Source organism: Ahaetulla prasina, chromosome 2 (assembly GCF_028640845.1).
Source record: "Ahaetulla prasina isolate Xishuangbanna chromosome 2, ASM2864084v1, whole genome shotgun sequence".
NCBI lineage: Eukaryota > Metazoa > Chordata > Lepidosauria > Squamata > Colubridae > Ahaetulla > Ahaetulla prasina.
The window spans coordinates 102,375,153-102,395,559 of NC_080540.1; the positions used below are offsets into that span (position 1 = coordinate 102,375,153).

The 20,407-nt window shown below is 38.7% G+C and overlaps 1 protein-coding gene across 2 annotated transcripts in view; it reads right to left on the reverse strand.

Moving 5' to 3' along the window:
* PPP2R2B (protein phosphatase 2 regulatory subunit Bbeta) overlaps positions 1-20,407 on the reverse strand; it is a 313,160-nt gene that overhangs the window by 74,087 nt on the left and 218,666 nt on the right. For both annotated transcript variants that reach the window (XM_058170956.1, XM_058170957.1), the window contains 3 exons: positions 13,509-13,606; positions 11,618-11,783; positions 3,631-3,743 (listed from right to left, as the gene is read on the reverse strand). In XM_058170956.1, coding sequence (XP_058026939.1) covers positions 3,631-3,743; positions 11,618-11,783; positions 13,509-13,606 — 377 coding nt within the window. The remainder of the gene's footprint in view (positions 1-3,630; positions 3,744-11,617; positions 11,784-13,508; positions 13,607-20,407) is intronic.

The following is a 20,407-nucleotide window of genomic DNA, read 5'->3' on the forward strand; positions in this document are numbered from 1 at the left end:
CAGTTTTCATATTTCACATTTCATTTCATTCTGATCTCACTATTATTTTTATTGTTCAACACTTCAAATGTATAAAGAGTTAAGGAATATGACCTTGAAAGAAATATGCAAGAACTATTATTTAAGCAAACATTCTTTATGGCCTGAGAAAGTAGATAATATTTGGAAGTGCTTACTTATATCCCTGTGATTCAATGGACTACAAGAAGGGAGGGAGTATATAGTACATCAGACTTGCCTGATTCTTGTATAATAACCAACATAAATAAAAGTAATTTTAGAACTAATTGTGGAATTGATTTCCTGGTCTAGTCTACCTAGCAAGGGTGACAATATACTTGTCGTCTCTCAGATCTTAAAGATAGAGCACTGCCAGGATTCCTGGAATAATAATTTATTGTTGGAGGGTAGAAAAACAGTGCTCTGAAATCCTGCCAGAGTGTCCTTTGTGCTGCCTCTTATATTATAAACAAAATCAAGGAGGATTATTTTAACTTTCTTTCTCGTGCTTGCTTCAGTCTCTGGACTGTGTAATCATTTCTCCTAATCCTTCCTTAGAATGGAGACTTTCTACATAATACAGTAATATAAAAGTAAGACTCTTGTATATGTGTATTTTGATTATGGATTATACTACCCTGGGGATAAGAAATGCAATAAGGAATTAATGATAAGCAAGAGTATTGGCTACTAATTTTTTAACAGTGCTGGGAATTCTGGGAGTTGAAGTCCACCCATCTTAAAGTTGCCAAGATTGAGAAACACTGGTTTAAACCATGAATGGAGTATTTCATTATGAAATGTCTCTCTACAGTAGTGCCACTAGAACTTTTATTCTTTGGAAAAATTCTGCTTGGACCTTGAAAAAGCAAAAGATGCAAGCTATCTTTTAATACTCAATCCTTGTCTAATGTCCTAAGACACAGAAGAAGGAAACACTAAGTAACATCTATTTGACAGTGTTTTTAAGGAAAATATATTAAGAGAAGAGCGGGCCGCTCTACTGACATAAACCAATTTAACCAATAGAAGAGCTTTGGGAAATGATTTTAAAAGGCACTCTCAGTGAAACTGCAGGCGTCTCCATGATGCAACCACAATGACAATAAACATAGTGTACAGAAAAGTGAAAGCTTTTTCTCAGTCTTGAACAATGTGCAAGAAGGGGCAATGCAATATGGAAGACATTTGTTTCTTAGTTAGAATTAATTAGCTGTCTGGGGTTATTAAATGCCCCTGCTGGTCTGGTACTAATAAAACAAGAAGTTGTAAATTTGAGTGAAAGTAATTACAGCAACGGTGTTTAGAACTGTTCAGAATTAATATTGAAGAACCATGTTACTATAGAATAGATTAATGATAATACTAAGACAACAATTTTCTACATTTGGAGGGAAAGAGAAAAAATAGTAAATATCTCAATATTCTCAACATGAAAATATTCTCAACTCTTCAAAAATGAAAAAGCTTCAACACTTGTTGAACTTAAGGATGAAATTACTGCTGAAGCTTCATAACTCTAGTACGTAAGCATCCAGGTCTAATTACACATATTTCATAATTCTTTTAAAAGAAAAACAATGTAACAGCTCCTTTGATATTGGACCCGAAAGTCTTATGGTATGCTACTGGGTAATAAACGTAAGCTAAAGGTAAAGGTTTTCCTGCCCAGTTGTGTCTGACTCTAGGGTGCAGTGCTCATCTCTGTTTCTTGGCCAAGGACACCAGCATTGTCTGAAGTCATGTGGTCAGCATGGCTATACGTCAAAGGCACATGGAAGACTGTTACTTTCCCACCGAAGTGGTATCTATTTATCTACTTGCATTTGCCTGTTTTCAAACTGCTAGGTTTGAAAGCTGGGGAGAGGAACGGGAGCTCACCCTGGTGCATGGGACTCAGGCAGGGGTGAAATGCTACCGGATCGGAGGGGATCACGCGATCTGGTAGCGATGGCAGCTGCTGGTTCGGAGGACCGGTAGCAAAAATCCCTGGCCCCGCCCCCCTGCCTCTGCTGAGCCGCACCATCTGCAGAGGTTTGTTTTTTTTACTTTTAAAAGCCGGTTTTGCTTCAGCAGAAACAGGCCTTTAAAAGTAAAAAACAGCAGAACCTTACTTGTACTCTTACTTGTAGAAAACATGTTTTCTACAAGTAAAAGTAGAGATTTTAAGGCACTTACCTGATTACTGAAGAACGCATGGCTCTCTTTCCAGCCTGAAAGCTCTAGTTTCAGTTTCAGCCCAGACAGAATCAATCTATTCTGCTAATCTATTTCCTCGGTGATCAACTGGCTGGCTTTGCTGAGGAACTCTGGGATTTGAAGTCCACAATAAAATAAAATAAAATAAAATATTTGTGCAGCTTTCTGAGATTTGGTGTGTTTCTGTAGTGTTTCACTCTAACTACACAAACACACAAAATCTCAGAAAGCTGTATGTGGCATATTGTGTGTGTGTGTGTGTGTGTGTGTTAGTTGTGTGTGTGTAAAGTGTGAAAGTTGGTTTTTGACCTTTTTGTGGCTATGTGAAGTGTGAAGTGCAGTTGCTTTTACATTGTGTGTGAGTCAGTTGTGTTGTGTGTGTGTAAAGTGTGAAAGTTGGTTTTTGGTACCTCTTATTGTTTTTTATACTTTATTATTTTTATTATTTATTGTTATTGGCCACGCCCACCAAGCCATCTGACCACCAAGCCACGCCCACCAATTAAGCTACGCCCACAGAACCAGTAGGGAAAATTTTTAGATTTCACCCCTGGACTCAGGTCTTGAACCCGGGTTGTCAGCTTTCCAGTTGACAAGCTCAGCGTCTTTTAGCACTGAACCATCACGCGCTGATAAACATAAGTCTAATGGAATTTGAATCAACAAAGAAATATTCTATGCTTTTACCTTTAAAATTTACTAATCATGTTCTATGCTTTTAGGTTTAAAATAAGATATAAAATGCTGCTCAATGGCTTTAGTTGCCTTTCTTCAACAAGGCCTCTATTTGAAGCCTCAGAGCTATCAAAATGATGTCAAATGTGTCCTGATGCCATTTGTGTGATGATGTCTTGACACAAATGACAGCAGTTGCTTGCCCTCCTCCATGGACATCTATGGGTCAGTTGCTGACATCTAAAACGGTCCAGTCAAATCTCTTGAGTATTCAGAACTATAGCAAACAAAATGTTCACCCTAGCAATAAATGACACGCTTTTCATCTTAATAAGCTGGAAACTGCTCCCACTTACACAGATTCTTTTATTATGTGTAGCCAAGCCTGATCTTTTTGTTGGAGTTAAAATAAGTACATCACAAATCGAGTGTGAGTGTTTTTATGTCTTCTTTTAAGGATATAAAATGCTGCCTTTCAAACCAGAAGTTTTCCCAGGGTAAAGTACTCAGTGCCTCAACTAATGCAGTTACAGTATTGCATAACTAAAACCACCTTAACTCTGACTCAGGCAAGAATGATGGAGTGACATCAGTGTCAAGTCACATCAATTGCTACATCCAAATAGAAGAAATTCTTGGCACCTAAAACATTGAAGCTAAATCAAATCAGATACCACCGATCCAAACAACCAGAAGTAAAACGTTACAATTCTCTCTTTTAGCAGGAAGAAAGTAGGAAAGTCTTATTTGCTATACCCGTAGTGTGGTAATTGTGGAGGGGTCTCGGAGGCGTCCATCTTCATCTTTGAGATTATAGCCCTCTGGTCTTTTATCTCGTTCACTGACTTTCCATAGTTTCACAGTTTTATCTGGAAGAAAATCAGAACGCTTCATTGAGTTATTGAAATATTATGCATTTTGTAACAGTTAGGATTTATTGTTATTTATCACTTGCACAGTTTATCAGCGGTGATCTTCTTAGTTATTTTATCACTGCTACCATCTGCTATATGAAGAGTCTTAAGAGAACCAATGACTATGGGAAAATGAGAAATGTGTAATTGAACTTTTGTCAATTGCAGTGTTTTTCAAAATTGGCGACTTTAAGATATATGAAGTCCAGTCCCCAGAATTCTGAGCCAGTACACTGGAGGAAATTCTGGGAATTGAAGCCCACATATCTTAAAAGTTACCAAGCTTGAGAAACACTGATCTATTGGATCATATTAATTAAACAATCACTTAAGACAGCAACCTCCAGCCTTTTGGGCAGCAGGGACCAGTTCCATAGAGAGAGGTTTTTCCGCAGACTGGAGAGGATGTGGTTTCGAGTGCTGCCTGCAACCTGCAGATCGGGCTTTGCTTGTTTGTGCAGCCCTGTTGCTGGCATGCTACGACCCAGTGCTGTTCCACAGGCCAGGAGTTGGGGACCCCTGTCTTAAGAGGCTGAAGCCCAAGACCTTTTCAAGTAGCTTCAGCAGTCTTCTTGCTCAGAGAAAGGATGAGTTTTTACAACAATAGATACAAATAGTAGGAACTTTCAAGGATATAAACTAGGAATGATATTTTTATGTATTAAAAATTATCTAGAGCAGGGGTCTCCAACCTTGGCCAATTTAAGACTTGTGGACTTCAACTTCCAGAATTCCTCAGCCAGCTTTGCAAAGCTGGCTGAGGAATTCTGGGAGTTGAAGTCCACAAGTCTTAAAGTGGCCAAGGTTGGAGACCCCTGATCTAGAGTTATGATTGAATAGAGTGGTGACTATATTTGCAAATTGCACTATAATTTAGCTTGGTTAAAACAAAAAGGAACAGTAAGAGACTGCAAACTAAGATAATGCATGCTCTTCAGATTCTGTGGCATTCATGTCCTATTTACAGATTGTCTCATCACCACATACTGGTTAAAACAGAAAATAAATACTGAACATACAGATGCAGAAAAGGGAAAATGTGGCCACTGAGCTGTATATGTCCTTTGACAATTACTTCTGTGGCTTTCAGAGTCCTTCTGAAGCTCCCCAGTTATACCTGACATTTGATTAAAAAAATAATTCATGGCCTGCTTTCTCTTTCTATCTCATTTCTGAATATTTCAAATCAAGTTTTGAAGTTGTAAACTGTAAATGTAGGTCAGGGGTGTCAAACTTACATTGTCACGGCGTTGTCACGTGACATATCATGACTTTTCCCCCCTTCGCTAAACCGGGCATGGGCGTGGCCAGCGCGTGACACATTTGGCTCGTGGGCCGTGAGTTTGACAGCCCTGATGTACCTCTACATGAACAAGAGTTCTGATTACAAACTGGGCGCTAAAATTGAACACCCTGCATGTTGGATATGTCAAGCTACATTAATTTTACTTTTCTAAGAGGTTGGAACAATTTAAACTGAAAGCCAGGGCACACAATGCTCCATAAAAGCAATTCTGAGTTACATGAGATCTAACTGCTCTAGCCAAGCTTTGATTGCAACATATTACGCAAGTACAGCAATGTATGCATGAAAAAGGAGCCCAATCATGTTGGTAATTTACTCAAAAGTCAGTTTCAAGCTCAACGATAGGAATAAAAGCTGACATTTTATCATTGACGGTGAATCCATGTTAAATTCCACAATTGCCAGCTTGCCTGGCAGCTGAATATTTCCATTGGCTTCATCATTTTGCTGTCATTCTGTTTATTGTGTGCCACGAACTCCTGTAGGAAAAAGAGCCTCAGGAACATGTGGCTTTTATTCTGAATGATGGTGTTTTCATTTCCCCCTCCTGGTGGGCATTTTATCAGCAGTTTGTCACTGTTCCCACAAGTTTTAAAGACAATCTTATTCATCTTCATTTCTCCCACCCCCATTTTTCACTTAAGGATTGCAGTTGACTCCCATAGATTTTGTTGTATTAACTCATCCTGATAAAAGTTCAACTTTCACATAGTGTGTTTTGGAAAGGAATATTAAAGAACACTTAGGGACAACTGATAGCGGTAATGTCTGCGCTATTTGGGGGTCTTCCTAGCATATGAAAACACTTTCTGGAACCGCAAACTAATTCTCCTATGGATAAAAAAAAAACTATTTAAAAACTCAATTAACAGAACATTAGGCTATATAATTAATCTTCATTGTGTTTCAGTGAGTCTTCCCCTCAAATGAGTTTAATAACTCTCAGAATTTTATTACAATGATCAATAGGGTAAATTCTCCAACACAAAGTAAGTTGACGATGAAAGATAATTAGACCCCTTTCCTCTGTAGTAATTAAGTCACATTCATCTTAAAACTCCATCCATTCTGATAACAACACTGGACCTAGTGACTGTTATGTGAACATAATTTACATTTATGCTTAGGAAATGAAAACTGAAACAGACTCACAGAAATTCATAAACACCCAAAACAAGAGATAATTTTGCTATGTCATTTCTGGCACAGTCAAGAGATTAAAAAACCCTTACTAAGTTTTCAGTCACTGCATTAGGTTTAAAGGTAAAGTTTTCCCTTGCACTACACCTGATACAATTTGAAGCTGAATCAAGACAAAAATTAGACCGTGAGGGTGATTTTCTTACATTAGAGTTATTAAAGACAAGTTGTCTCCAATCACAATTTATTACAATAAATTGATCACGAGAAGGCTGAAAATAGAGGGGCTGGAAAGATTCACACTTAGGACCAAACTGATCAGCATTTTTCTGCTGTTGAAGAATTTTTTTCATCAGGTTATTGGCAAACCCATGTGTACTTTTCCATTTTACCCTATAACAACCACACCCACATTATTTTGTCCTGCCTTACAGAGATCTCTATTGTTAATCAGGCCAACTTTATTATGTTTTTTAAATAGATATGTAATAGACAACGCAGAGCTCTTAGAGGCATCTGACCATTACTGACCATTAAAATTAACAAGATTCCTTGTTTTCAAATTGACCCATGAAATGAGTACATATCATAAGGTAACATTGGAAAATGACATACTCAAAATTTTGTTCCTTGTAATTAGATGAATTAAAATCTTCTGAAAATCATTATTTTTCTTTAATTGCTGAAAGAAGTATTTGAAAGATCTCTTCTCCCTATGAGTCCATATTTGGTGTGATATATCCATGTTTTATCGCCAGAGCCATACTGGCATCCAGCATCAATGACTTAACTGCTCACTCTCATATAATGAGTAGAAGCCCTAGTTTTGTGGTACGAAGAATTTATATATGCATGTGTACCTATTTGTTTGTGTCCATTTGTGCATACAAACTCCCATATTAGAAAGAGGAAGGACAGAAACTACTGAAGTAACAAACCAACTACTGTATTTTTCGGTCTGTAAAATGCACTTCCCCACCCCCAAAAGTGGGTGGAAATGTCTATGCATCTTATAGAGCGAATGTTGCCGAAGCCTCGCCCTCCTGCTGGCCCCCACCCTTCGGCCTCTGCCTTCCGGCAATTTGTTTCCTTGCAGCAAACAGCCTGATCAGCTTCAGCACAGCCTGATTTAGCACGAGCAGCTGATTGGCAGTTGGATCGGCCTCCCAGAATACCTCTGATTAGCTGTTCCAGGCTGTGTGGAACGCCACTGCCCATCGCCGCCTCCGCGCCCCCCATTTTGAGCCTCTGTGTGCCTCATTTTCGGCCTTGGCGTGTCCCATTTTTGGCCCATTCCAGGTGGTGGGGATCGCCACTGCCACCACCTCTTGCCGCCGAATGGGCCGAATTCTGAATCCTCACTCCCTGCAATGGGCCAAAAACTGGATGTGCGGAGTCCAAAAATGGGGCACGTGGAGGCAGCGACAGGCGGTGGTGGCAATGGGCAGCGGCAGTGATCCCCACAGCCTGGAACAGGTGATCGGTGGTATTTTGGGAGGCCAATCCACCCACAAACAGCTACTCATGCTAAATCAGGCTGTGCTGAAGCTGACCAGGCTGTTTGCTTTTTGCTGCAAGGAGGCAAATTGCTGGAAGACAGAGGCAGATTTTTGTTTGTTTGTTTGTTTACATTTATATCCCGCCCTTCTCCGAAGACTCAGGGCGGCTTACAGTGTGTAAGGCAATAGTCTCATTCTATTTGTATATTTACAAAGTCAACTTATTGCCCCCCCCCAACAATCTGGGTCCTCATTTTACCTACCTTATAAAGGATGGAAGGCTGAGTCAACCTTGGACCTGGTGGGACTAGAACCTGCAGTAATTGCAGGCAGCTGTGTTTTAATAACAGGCTTCTTACAGCCTGAGCCACACCGCGGCCCTTGTTTTCCTCCTCAAAAGCTAGATGTGTCTTATAGTCGGAGCATCTTATAGTGCCAAAAATACAGTAATTAAACGGTGTAAAATGAAAAGTCTTGGTCCATTTGGTTTAAGATAGTTTGCATTGCCTTTTCTCACCCTCTATTCAACATTAGATGGAATTCTATAAAATGTTCAGAACCTTTTTTAAAGCTTCCATGGCATGCTTTAATATTATTTTATATAGAGCTCAGTATAGAATTCAGTGCTTCCAAGGGCCTCGGTCAGAAAGATAGTACTTTTCTGTAACATATAAATCCTATGTATTTTCTCCTGGGATTGCTCAATAGCTGCTTTAAGGAGTGGCAAAATGATACTATATTTGCATGCCGATACTCCAAAGCACCTTATTTCCTTCAAGTGCAAAGTGCTTTGCAGCCCTTGTTTTCCCCTTTCAGCTCAGATTATGTATTTTACCTTGCAATAAAAACTTTATTTATGTGCGTGTATGTGATATATATCATGGGGGGGGGGGGAGGAAGAGTCTTAATTCCATCTGATTTTGTTCCCTATCCACCACCAAAGCCTAGATAATTTGCAAAATGATAAGAACTTTCAAATTCAGTGTTTGGTTATCACAGTTTGACCTTATGTTACTATATCTCCTCCAACACTTAAAGAGTTGTAGGATCCAAGTAGATAAGAGTTCCTAATGTACAGACAAACCTCTAGGTATAACTGTCTCAACTATCTTCCTTTGATAGTTGATCACTGATCATAACCAGCATCAGATTTTATAGGTAATGTGCAAATCAGCAACCAGGAAACATAAGTAGCATAAAATCTCCCCACCCCCACCCATATTTCAAACAATATGGCACTAAATTCATAGGTACTAAATCCTGAACAAGAACAAGGGCTGCTAGAGGGAAGAGGGCATCGATTCATTCTACATAACACCTGAAAGTAGGACAAGAAGCAATAGGAAACTGGTTAGAGGAAGATTAAAACTAGAAATAAGGAGGAATTTCCTGACAGAGAAAACTATTAAGCAGTGGAACAGCCTGGTTCCCAGAGAGAGAGAGAAAGCTGAAAAAAAACAAAGTAGAAGATACAAGGCTGGGATAGGAGGTATGAGCTATCTTCTTAGGCAGGGGACAGCCTAGGTCTAGGACAATGTTTTTCAACCTCTTTTAGCAACTTTAAGATGTATAGACTTCAATTTCCAGAATTCCTCAGAATTTTGGGAGTTGAAGTCCACAAATATTACCATTGCTGACTGATGTTGAGAAACACTGGCCTAGGGTACATCTATAAAACACAAACAGATGGTCAGCAAAGAGATAAATTAAATTCCAGACTCTGTTGAAGATGAGGCAAGAAGTCAATCATCAAGGTTGGAAGAGAGTTGGACGAGACCTTAGAGGTCTTCTAGCTAAACTCTCCACCCAAGGCAAGAGTCCTTATTTCCAGGTTGAATCTTCTTCTGACAAGTTTCCACTGATTGTTTCTGTCCTACTCTTGGCTGCTATGGAGAATGAACTAATGCCACCTTCCCTGAGGCAGCCCTTCAAGTATTGGAAGACTCCTACCAAATTTCCTCAGCCTTCTCTTCATGGTTAAGTAAACATGCCTAGTGCCTTCTGTTGTTCTTCATAGAATTTAGACTCCAAACCCCTTATCATCTTTGTTGCCCTTCTCTGCACTCTTTCTAGGGCTACAGCATCTTTTTTATAGTGTTGTAACCAGAATTTATTTTTATTTTTTTATTCATTTTATTTATTTGTCAAGCATGTGTAAGATAACAGATATAAGTATAAACATGATTATGAATACAGGAAATGGATACGAATAAATGAGGACAGTAGGACAGGGACGGTAGGCACGTTGGTTGGCTTATGCACACCCTTTACAGACCTCTTAGGAATGAGGTGAGATCAGTAGTAGACAGTCTAAGGTTAAAGTTATGGAAGTTTGGGGATGAAACCACAGAGTCAGGTAGTGCATTCCAGGCACTGACCACTCTGTTGCTGAAGTCGTATTTTCTTCTATCTTCTAAACCGTTTGGAGCGGTTTACCTTGAGTTTGTATCTATTGTGTGGTCATGTATTGTTGCGGTTGAAGCTGAAGTAGTCATTGACAGATAGGACGTTGTAGCAGATAATTTTGTGTACTACGCTTAGGTCAGACAAAAGGCGGCATAGTTCTAAGTTGTCTAAGCCCAAAATTTCAAGTCTGGTGGCATAAGGTATTCTGTTGCGAGCAGAGAAGTGAGGACACTTCTCGTGAAATATTTCTGGACTTGCTTAATTGTATTAATGTCCGATATGTAATGTGGGTTCCAGACAGATGAGCTGTATTCAAGAATTGAATACAGTTTTGTATGCTCTAGTTAGTAGTACAATATTACCAGAGAAGAAGCTACACAAGATTAGGCTTGTTGACATAGACACAAAGAAAAAAGACACAGAGCACAAAAAAACAAAAGAGACAATTGTGGACACAGACTTCTAAATGTGACCTCATCAGTGCAGGATAGAGCAGAACTGTCACTTCTTTGATTCATCAATACTCTGTTGTTTCATTAATATGTGTAAATCAGAGCTGTACAATGGCAGGAACTCAGTACTACTAAAAAAAACACCTGGCCATCTGTTGAGAAGTCCTCTTTACTCTCAAGTGCTGTGATTCTTAACTACAGAAATTTCTCATGGGCTAGACTGGGCTCAGACTGGGCAATGCTTTAACTGAGGGGTCCTTGGTGTTCTCTGAGCTTTCTTGTTTTCTTGCAGATGTTTCATTACCCTAACTAGGTAACATATTCAGTGCTAGTAAGGAGTGCTGTGTGCTGTCAGTTTATATTCTGGTGTCTTGCCTATCTATGGGGGTTTCTTGATTGGGCTATTACTTACTTGATTGTTGGTCTGAAGTTAACCTTGGTTAGACCAACAATCATATAAGCAATACCTCAATCAAGAAACTGCCAAAGTGTCATTAGTAAACAGTGAAACCAAAGAATTTCTAAGACTGCCCCCACCCACACAGACAGGCAATGTCAAATCAAGTAGCAAGAGCAAGTATTCTTCATTCTAAGAACAGGACACCCTGTTCTGTGCAGGCAGTTTGAGAAATTTCAGCCTGCCAATTCAGTTCTCATCTATTAGAATAGAATAGAATTTTTTTATTGGCCAAGTGTGATTGGACACACAAGGAATTTGTCTTGGTGCATATGCTCTCAGTGTACATAAAAGAAAAGATACCTTCATCAAGTATCATATTTCTATCTGGAGAAATATGCTTGGGGCATTTTAAGACATATTACAGAAAGGAAGAGAGATAATTCAACATTAGGGATATATTCACCACAATCACTCTTGAGTTCCTCTCTCTGGGTCAAACAGAGCAATAAATACTTGTCCTGTAGAGAGATTACAAGTATGAATGAGCACAACCTATCAAAGCAGGATATTTTGGCTGGAAAGCAACAACAACAACAACAACAAAAGTACCTGTTGTTATAACATACCATTGGTGGAGAGAAGGAAATAGGCTGCATTTTGCTGTGGGAGCCATCGTATTTTATTGATCTTCTCCTCTATCTCTAAGCTCTTCAGGTAATCGAACTCAGGTTCATGGCTCTGGAATGTGCTGTAAACATTATATTCTCCCCTGCGATGGGGCTGATTTTTGCTCTGCAGGAGTGGGAAAGAAACATAAAGGGATTCTTAGACGTGCCAGAGCTAGCAAATTTTCAATTGATTCTTTTGTTCTCTGAAGATTGTTAAAAGAGAGGAAAATGTCTGATTATGGTGACACATTGCAGTTTAGGTACCAAAGCGGAGCTATTTCTTGCACAGTGCCTTCTCCTCCTGTGTCACTTTCTATGTTCATCGGTGACAGGAAGCAGGAAGAGCATCTTTGTTTCATTTTGATTCAAGAAGGCATCAATCCCTATCATTCAATTTAGAGACAAATTGGCATGAAGCAACAATCGCTCAAATCCAGCTTGACTTGTGCACAAAATTCTCTCCAACAGAAAGGACACAGTTCTAATACACAAGCCCATTTAATGTAATAAACAAATTCACAGAGCAAGGTAAACTTAAATATCTGGAAGGCGGTTTCTAGAAAAAAAGTTGGGAGACCAACAGAAAATAAAAGACGAAAGGTCTGAAACAGATATTAGCAAAATCCTTCTATATTTAGGCTAGCATTGGGAAATAAATGGAAGGGAATGGGAGATAATGTCATTAAAAACTCTGTAACTATTCTTTCTTACTTTGCACTTTGTATATTTTTATTTATTTTATTTTATTTATTTATTTGTCAACCATATATAAGATAACAGGTAAAAGTATAAACATAATTTGGATACATGAAAAGAGTAAGTAAAAAGGAATATTAGGACAGGGATGGTAGGCATACAGGTGCACTTATGCACGCCCCTTACAGACCTCTTAGGAATGGGATGAGGTCAACAGTATACAGTTTAAGGTTAAAGTTTTGGGGGTTTGGGAAAGAAACCACAGAGTCAGGTAGTGCATTCCAGGCATTGACCACTCTGTTACTGAAGTCATATTTTCTGCAATCAAGTTTGAATGGTTTACCTTGAGTTTTTATCTATTATTTGCTCGTGTATTGTTCTGGTTGTTAAAGGCTTAAATAAATAACAGAGTAATAGAAATACAGTAGTAAACTGAACACAATTACTCAACTTTGACTTTATTTTCAAAGAACCAGAATATGGTACTGAAACACCTCTGAATGGTACTATCTGGCTATACCCAAATCAGAAAGCTGGTTTGTATCTGCAAAGTAGTGTCTAAGGTAGAACTAAAACTCAAAGTGTCCTGTGAATTTCTAGTCTAGCACCTTAATCACTACACCAATCAAAATATAATATTTACTAATATGGAAAGGCTTCTTAAACTCTTTATTTTATTTGTATATTTAGTTTTTCTTATATGTTGGCATAGATCCAGAGCATCGTTCGGGAGAATAGCACATCCCATCAACATAAACTATAACAAAGCTTAGTATGTGTTTGTTTCTTTATGTTATACTACTAGTTTGGGAAGGGTAGGGATCCTGCTAATTTAAAAAAAACCAGACTTCAAAATCATTACAACTATGGTTGTGCTTGGATTTATGACATTTCAGCGGCAGAATGAAATCTTCTGCCAGCAATTATTGTTCCAAGATGCAAAGGGTTTCAAGAAAATCCAACATTTGTAGGGTTGTTGTTTTTTGAGAAAAAGGCTGCCCGATTGATCTTAATGGCTTTTTTTTTTTTTTTTGCAATTTTCTGTGTGCTGCGATAGAAGCCGGGTAAAGAGTGACACACAAAGATTAGGAAACAGCAGGAAACTTCTTTTAAAAGGGTAAAAATGGGCATTTTTGCATTCACCAGCACTTACCTCCTGCTCACGTTGAAATATTACAACACGACCCCCCTTGTCCCCTGTTGCTAGTAATTCTCCTGTGTGGTTGAATTCTACTGTAGAGATAATGTCAGCTAAAAAGAAAGAGACAAAGGCAATTGAAGTTAACTGCAGACCAGCTTTGCACTGGCAACTCAGAACATCACTGCCTTTACAATCAGAGGAAGAATGGTTGCTAAGACTTTGCCTCCCTGGTGGAATTTCTATGGAGCACTTAGATTTCCAACCACATTTGAATCTTGTTAAGGGGATTCATAAACATTGTTCCTGAAGGATACAGCTAGTCCTTGACTTCCAACAGTTCATTTAGTGACTGTTTGAAATTACAGCGACACTGGAAAAAAGTGACCATTTTTTCACATTTTATCACAAACTTGTAGCATTCCCACGGTCATATGATCAAAATGCAGACGCTTGTCAACTGACTCATATTTAGGATAGTCGCAGTGTCCCATGTGAGCCACCTTTTGTAACCTTCTGACAAGGACAATCAATAGGGAAGCCAGATTCACTTAACAACCTTACTAACTTAAACAACTGTAAAGATTCACTTAACAACTGTGGGGATGAAAGATCATAAAATGGGGCAAAACTCCCTTAACAATGTCTCACTTAGCAACATAAATTTTGAGCTCAATCATGGTCGTAAGTCGAGGACTACTTGTATTGGGGCTCTAAACTCCATTCACACACTTTCAGTATGACCCCCTCTCCCTTTCCCACTTGTCGTGATGCTGCAGAGAGCATTAGCAAAGGCCAAACAACTGGTTAAAGGAAGACACTTTGGTTGATGGACAGCACTTTTCTTGATTGGCCAACGGTTTTCACTTAAAAAGGAACAAAAAAAATCAAGGCAGTATGTATTTCTAGTGCTAGAAAGAATCATGCCATCTTGAAATAATCATTTTGCTTGTTTAAAGATGCATACATTCAAGAGGATGAGTTATGAACCTGTTTAACCTTAACTAATAATTTCTGGAACAACTCAGGATCTGAATCAGCACCCGAGACAGGTATAATTACGTTGCATAGGACACTTACAGTTTTGATTGGCAGGTGGAGGCCAAATTCTCTTTTCTAGCTCTTGAACTGCGATTGATAGGAATGTGATTCCACAGAAAGGGTCAGCATCTCTCACAATAATAGATTTATTTGTTTCTGCTACAACATGACTAGTAAGATTCAGTAACTCTTCCAGCACATATCCTATTCCCTGCCTCAAAACTATGAAACAATACGAGATATTTTGCCACGCTTCTCATTTAGAGCATCGGGAAACAGCAACAGGTAACTTGAAACTTTGTAATATTAAACCATTCTTTCTTTCTTTTCTCACTGTTTTCTATCAACTGGATCCACCCCAATAAAATCGGCTTTCAAAAGACACACTATTCTGCATAACTGACACATTCATAACCACACAGCACGTATACAGTGTAGACATGCAATGTTCCAAATTAAATTCTATATTAATGGCACAATATGGACAGGATCACATTACTTTTTTATTGCAACAGTGAACAAATAATCTCTCCGCTTTCCGGACTAGCCTCTGGGTAGGTCTATCATTTTCCAGTGGGAAGAACATCATAGGTCAAAAGAAGAGCTGGCCTCACCAGGGACACTTTTTCTGATTTCACAAAATAAATCACTTGTGGGACTAAAAGGAATGCACACTTCCCTTCCATATTTGTCCTTCTCTCAATTACTATTGCATCAATATCCTCAATTTTAATGAAGGATAGAGATGAAATCATTAGTCCTGGAAAAAAGTCCAGAACTGAGAAGAGAAGGGAAGCAGAAGAAACAAAGAAAGACAGATTCTTTAGAGGGAAAAAGAAAGGCCAAACAAAGAGGTTTGATCTGGGATTTTCCAGGTTTGGAATTATTAGTGAAGTTAGTGAGGACTGGACTGGGGTGTCAAACTCAATCCCTGCGGGCTGGATCTAGGCCATGGGGTGCTTAGATCTGGTCCGCAGGGCTGCCCCGGAAACAATGAAGGACCGGCCCGCAGTGCCTCTGACAGTGAAAACGGAGCTCAGGAGGGCAATGCATGAGCTTTGTTTTTGCTGGCAGAGGCCTGCAGGAGGGTATCACAGCCAAAAATGTAGCCTGGAAGGGTGGCATGCAACCCTCCTGAGCTCTGCTTTCACTGGTAGAGGGCTGGGGGAGCCTCCTGCCACCATAGGTGTCCCCGACACAAGTGATGTTGAGCTGGCCATGCCCACCTGGACCCCCCGAGGTCAAACATAACCCTGATGTGGCCCTCAATGAAATCGAGTTTGACAGCCCGAATATAAAGTATCTGCAGAAAGTAAAAAAAAAATAGTGCAATTCTAAACACATTCATTCAGAAATTAAGTCTTATGGGTTTTCTTGTATTTAAAATTTCCCCAAATCCTTGTAGTCCATATTTTCTTATACTGGCAGTTCAAAGAAGATGATGGTGATGATGCTAGCTTTTTAAAAACTATGGTTTGGGTCATCTCAAGCTAGTGAACATACCTAATACCAAATATGTTTCCTATTTTCCCACACAACAACAACAACCTGGTGAAGTTGGCTGAGTTGAGAGAGAATGATTGGCCCAAAATCAAGAAGACTGATTTCATGCCTAAAGTAGGATTAGAAATCACTCTCCTAGTTTCTAATCCAGCATGTTCACCACTACACCAAGCAGTTCCTCTTTTGCCACTTTGTCCAGTCCTCAAATCAATTCCCACGTCATGGATTCTAGAAATTTGATATTAGCTATATCGATAGCTATAATAATATTTATAATATTACATTTAGTACTGACTCATCTTTGCACCTCAAAATACAACGCAATAATATGCATGCAGCAGCTAAAAGAAAAACAAAGACTGGTGCAGAGAAATTACAAACAATGTGTTTCAAATAAGCAGAATGGAAAAGAGTTTGCACTGCATCAAGGTAAGCTGCTGATGAGTAGTTTTATCAGGGCTATTGTTAGGGGGGGAAGTCAGAGGTTAATTTTGCTGCAATTACTCCCTCTCTGCCTTCAGTGATTACATTCGAGTGCAGATTTCAGCAAATGCAAAGTATGACTGAGAAGGGAGGGAGGAGGAGTGCTGCTAACCACATTTTCTTTTAAAAAATGAAGCAAGCTTTCACACATTCTGAACCTTTGGCATCCATCTTCACTGCGAGAAGACTAGATCTGACAGTGTTACTTGGTTTAAATCCAGTATTTACATAAGCTTTTTCAGTTTCTTTAGAAGCTTTCAGTACTGCTGCTAAGAAGACTGTAAGTATCAGAGTACTGTTAAGTTTCTATAGTCATGCCTAATAAAAAAATCTAGATGTGCAATCATAATTCTGAAATGAGATCTATTATGCATAACCTTTGGATGCCAGAAGAAAATAGAATGTGTGCATTTCTTATGCCTTTCAAGTCATCAGCTGTTTCAGAGATAAGAGTAAATTATGATATGTGTGAACAGAATAGCACAGCCATGGCTGTACACGAATCCCTCTTCTGCCTAGGATTGTTGCAGAGATGAGGAAAAAGGAAAGGTTTGGTGTTTTGGATTTGACTGAACTACCACAAGCCCTTCCAGCCAAATTCAGATAATGGCAGCTATTTATAATATTATAGGAGTCATTCTAAGTTTGGAAAGCATACTGGTTCTCAACATTAACTGCAATCCAATAACAATAGCCTAAAGAAGCATAATATGTGCTCTGCATACTTACTTGATACGTATAGCTGCCCATAAACATTTACTCTAGCCAGTTTACAACAAAACAATTAAAATCCATAAAATACAAAAAAACCAAATCAAAGTAAAAACACATAGTTGGGCTACGGTTGCATGTGTATGTATGTGTAAATATGCACACACACAAAAGTATGCACTTAATTATCCTTGCCAGAGATATCTTAATCTCACAAAGGAATACCAATAAGCAAAACACAGATGCTATTTAATACCACTTCCCATGGTCACAAAAAATGTTTTACAAGGAGATTTTTCAGTTCACCCATTATGTTTTATTTTAATTTCCAAAAGCAAATATCTTTCTTCCCAGCTAGTAGCTTGTGCTGCCTTGTCATCAGAGGGCTATTTCCATAATGCTGGTGTAAAAACCTTTGCCACGCTGATTCTCATAGACAGCACATGGAGCTCTTTCCCTAGAATCTTGCTACTTCTACAAATATAGAAGTGAGAGATGACACTCCACAACCTTGTCATGTTCAAAGGCATAAGGCTTTTTGTTGAAAGGAAATTGTGACTGCCCCCCCCCCCCCGTTAGTAATGTTGCTGCATAATCCAAATGCATTTCAAACCCTACTTAAAAATAACCTTTACTGCTAAAGATATTTAAATTTTCATAATCGTGCGGCTTATGAATTTCACTGGTAAAAAATGGAACTTAAAGAAAAGAGCTATAATTAAAATAAATACTGAAAATTACTGATCCCCTTTATCTTTTTTTCAAAATATAGTCTCTCTCTCTCAATACAGTATCTTACCAAAGATACGGCTCCACTGCCATTTCTTATTTATTTAGCACATTGTATGAAATGGAATCATTGCATTGGGTTTGATTCTAATGCTGCCTTATCCCTCAGGAGTTGGGGAAAGTGATGCTCACTTTCATATATAGGTATTTCATATATAGAAATGTGACATTACAAGGAAGAAAATCACATGGTAGCCAATTTGTGTCTTGGATGTTTACTTCCGCTTTCAAAAATAGAAAAGGAGAAAATGGAAAATTTCTCAAGGAGATGGTATGTTAAAGATCACCGTCTTCATATGTGGTGATGCATTTCCTTGCAAGTTACAACTTGATTATTCCTAAATTACACACTCTATGATCCATGGCTCAGTCCACCCTGTCTGACTGTCCTTTTTATATCCGCTCTCCCCACTCTCTGCTTTCTATAAGGCAGATGAATAGTGAGCTCTATAAAGCTGCTTCATTCCTAACTACAGAAAAATGTTTACATTTTCTCCATGTTACCCTAACTCAGTCTTTTTAACTTTGCCAACTTGAGTATGCTGGCTGGGGAATTCTGGGAGTTGAAGTCCACACATGTTAAAGTTACCAAGGCTGAGAAATACCGCCCTAATTTTACAGATAAAAGTCTATTCTGGATTTTCATTGTTTTTAAAGTTTCTTGTTCATTCAAAATGAAAGAAAGTAAAATTGGCATATTTTAGCCACTTAACTCTACAGCAAAAAGATTACTGGAATGGTTATTCTCTAGCTTAATTTGCAATAGTTTAAAATTAACTTCATTGAAATCAGCTACACAGCTGTTTAAATACAGCCATGGCACACTCAGTCCATTTAGATAGTATTTGTGAAAGCATCATTATTACCATACAGCCAACCAATCAGAATTTAATTGAAACATGAACATTAGCCCCAGGATACAAATGGAAAAACAACATCAAGTTCTATAAAATGGATTACCTACTTTGACAGGACTGGAGAAACTAATATTGGAGAACTCCTATTTTATGGCAAATCAAATATATACCGACTATCTGGATGTAAATCCTTATGAGCCTACCCACATAAACTGTAAAAATTCAGTCTCATTTCACAAAGTGTATTTTATGTAATTGCTCTGGGGCTCAATGGTCAACATAATGGTGACAAATCTGACAATTCTGTATGCAGCAACTAAGACTGCTAATTGACATCAATGTACAATGTAGAAGCTTCAAAATAATGGGATGGTGATCTTGCTTCCTTTTTCTGTGCATGCATCTTTAGGGATTTTTTTTTAAGAAAAAACCTTTGCCTCTTTTTATTGTGGAGCCACCCAGAGTCAGTCTGAAATCAGGAGGTATCTCCATTGAACTGACAGGGAATAGTATTTTAAATGATAGAAAAGCAGATTCCAGTTAAGAAAAATAGCAATACCAATAGCATTTAGACTTATATACCACTTCACAGTTCTTTACAGCACGCTCTAAGCAGTTTACAGAGTAAGCATATTGCCTCCAACAATCTGGGCCCTCATTTTACCCACCTCGGAAGGATGGAAGGATGAGTCAACCTTGAGCCTAGTGAGATTCGATTTGCCAAATTGCAGGCAGCTGACAGTCAGCCGAGGTAGCCTACAGTCCTGCATTCTAACCACTGCGCCTCCGTGGCTCATTCAAATATCTTACAATAAAAGATATTTGATGGCACCCAGTTTGGTGCAGTGGTTAAAGTCATTAGGTTAGAAACTAAAGGGACCGTGTGTGTGTGTGTGTGTGTGTGTGTGTGTGTGTGTGTGTATTCTATCACTGCACAAACAGAAAGAAGGAAAGACACTAATTTGGCTAATTGTATTCTTTTGGGTCCATATTCTTTCTTGCAATATTGCCAAAAAATTAATCGGTAAGCTCAAAGGAGCACTTTGGATGGGAAATGGCCATGTCAGAGGACAGGCTTGGCCCTTCTTGGTTGTTCAGTTACTTCCTTCCTTAGTTAGCTTAGAAGATGCTCTCATTCCTTCCAAATGATGGGTTAGACGTGATTAAAATGCAAGTTAGCCCTTACTGAGGTATTGCTGCTTTTCAGGTTTGCTTTTGGCATTCTTGAATATTATTATAATCTGAACCTGCTTGTTGCCTGCTACTTCAAGCAACTTCATTTAAAAGCTGGTACACTATAATATTAATTTGGATTTCTACGCAATCAGCATTTGAATGATGTACAATTACTAACTTCACTCAAAGGACTCCAGCGGTATATTGGTAGAAACAGCAGGAGGAAGAATAAGAAATCTTGCCTTTTACTTGCTTTCCTGCATCTTAGATGCCTCCCTTTAATAAAAGCAATTCAACAAAAACAGTTTCCATGGTGACCCTTCATTTTCCAAGTGGCAGATGATATCACTCCGT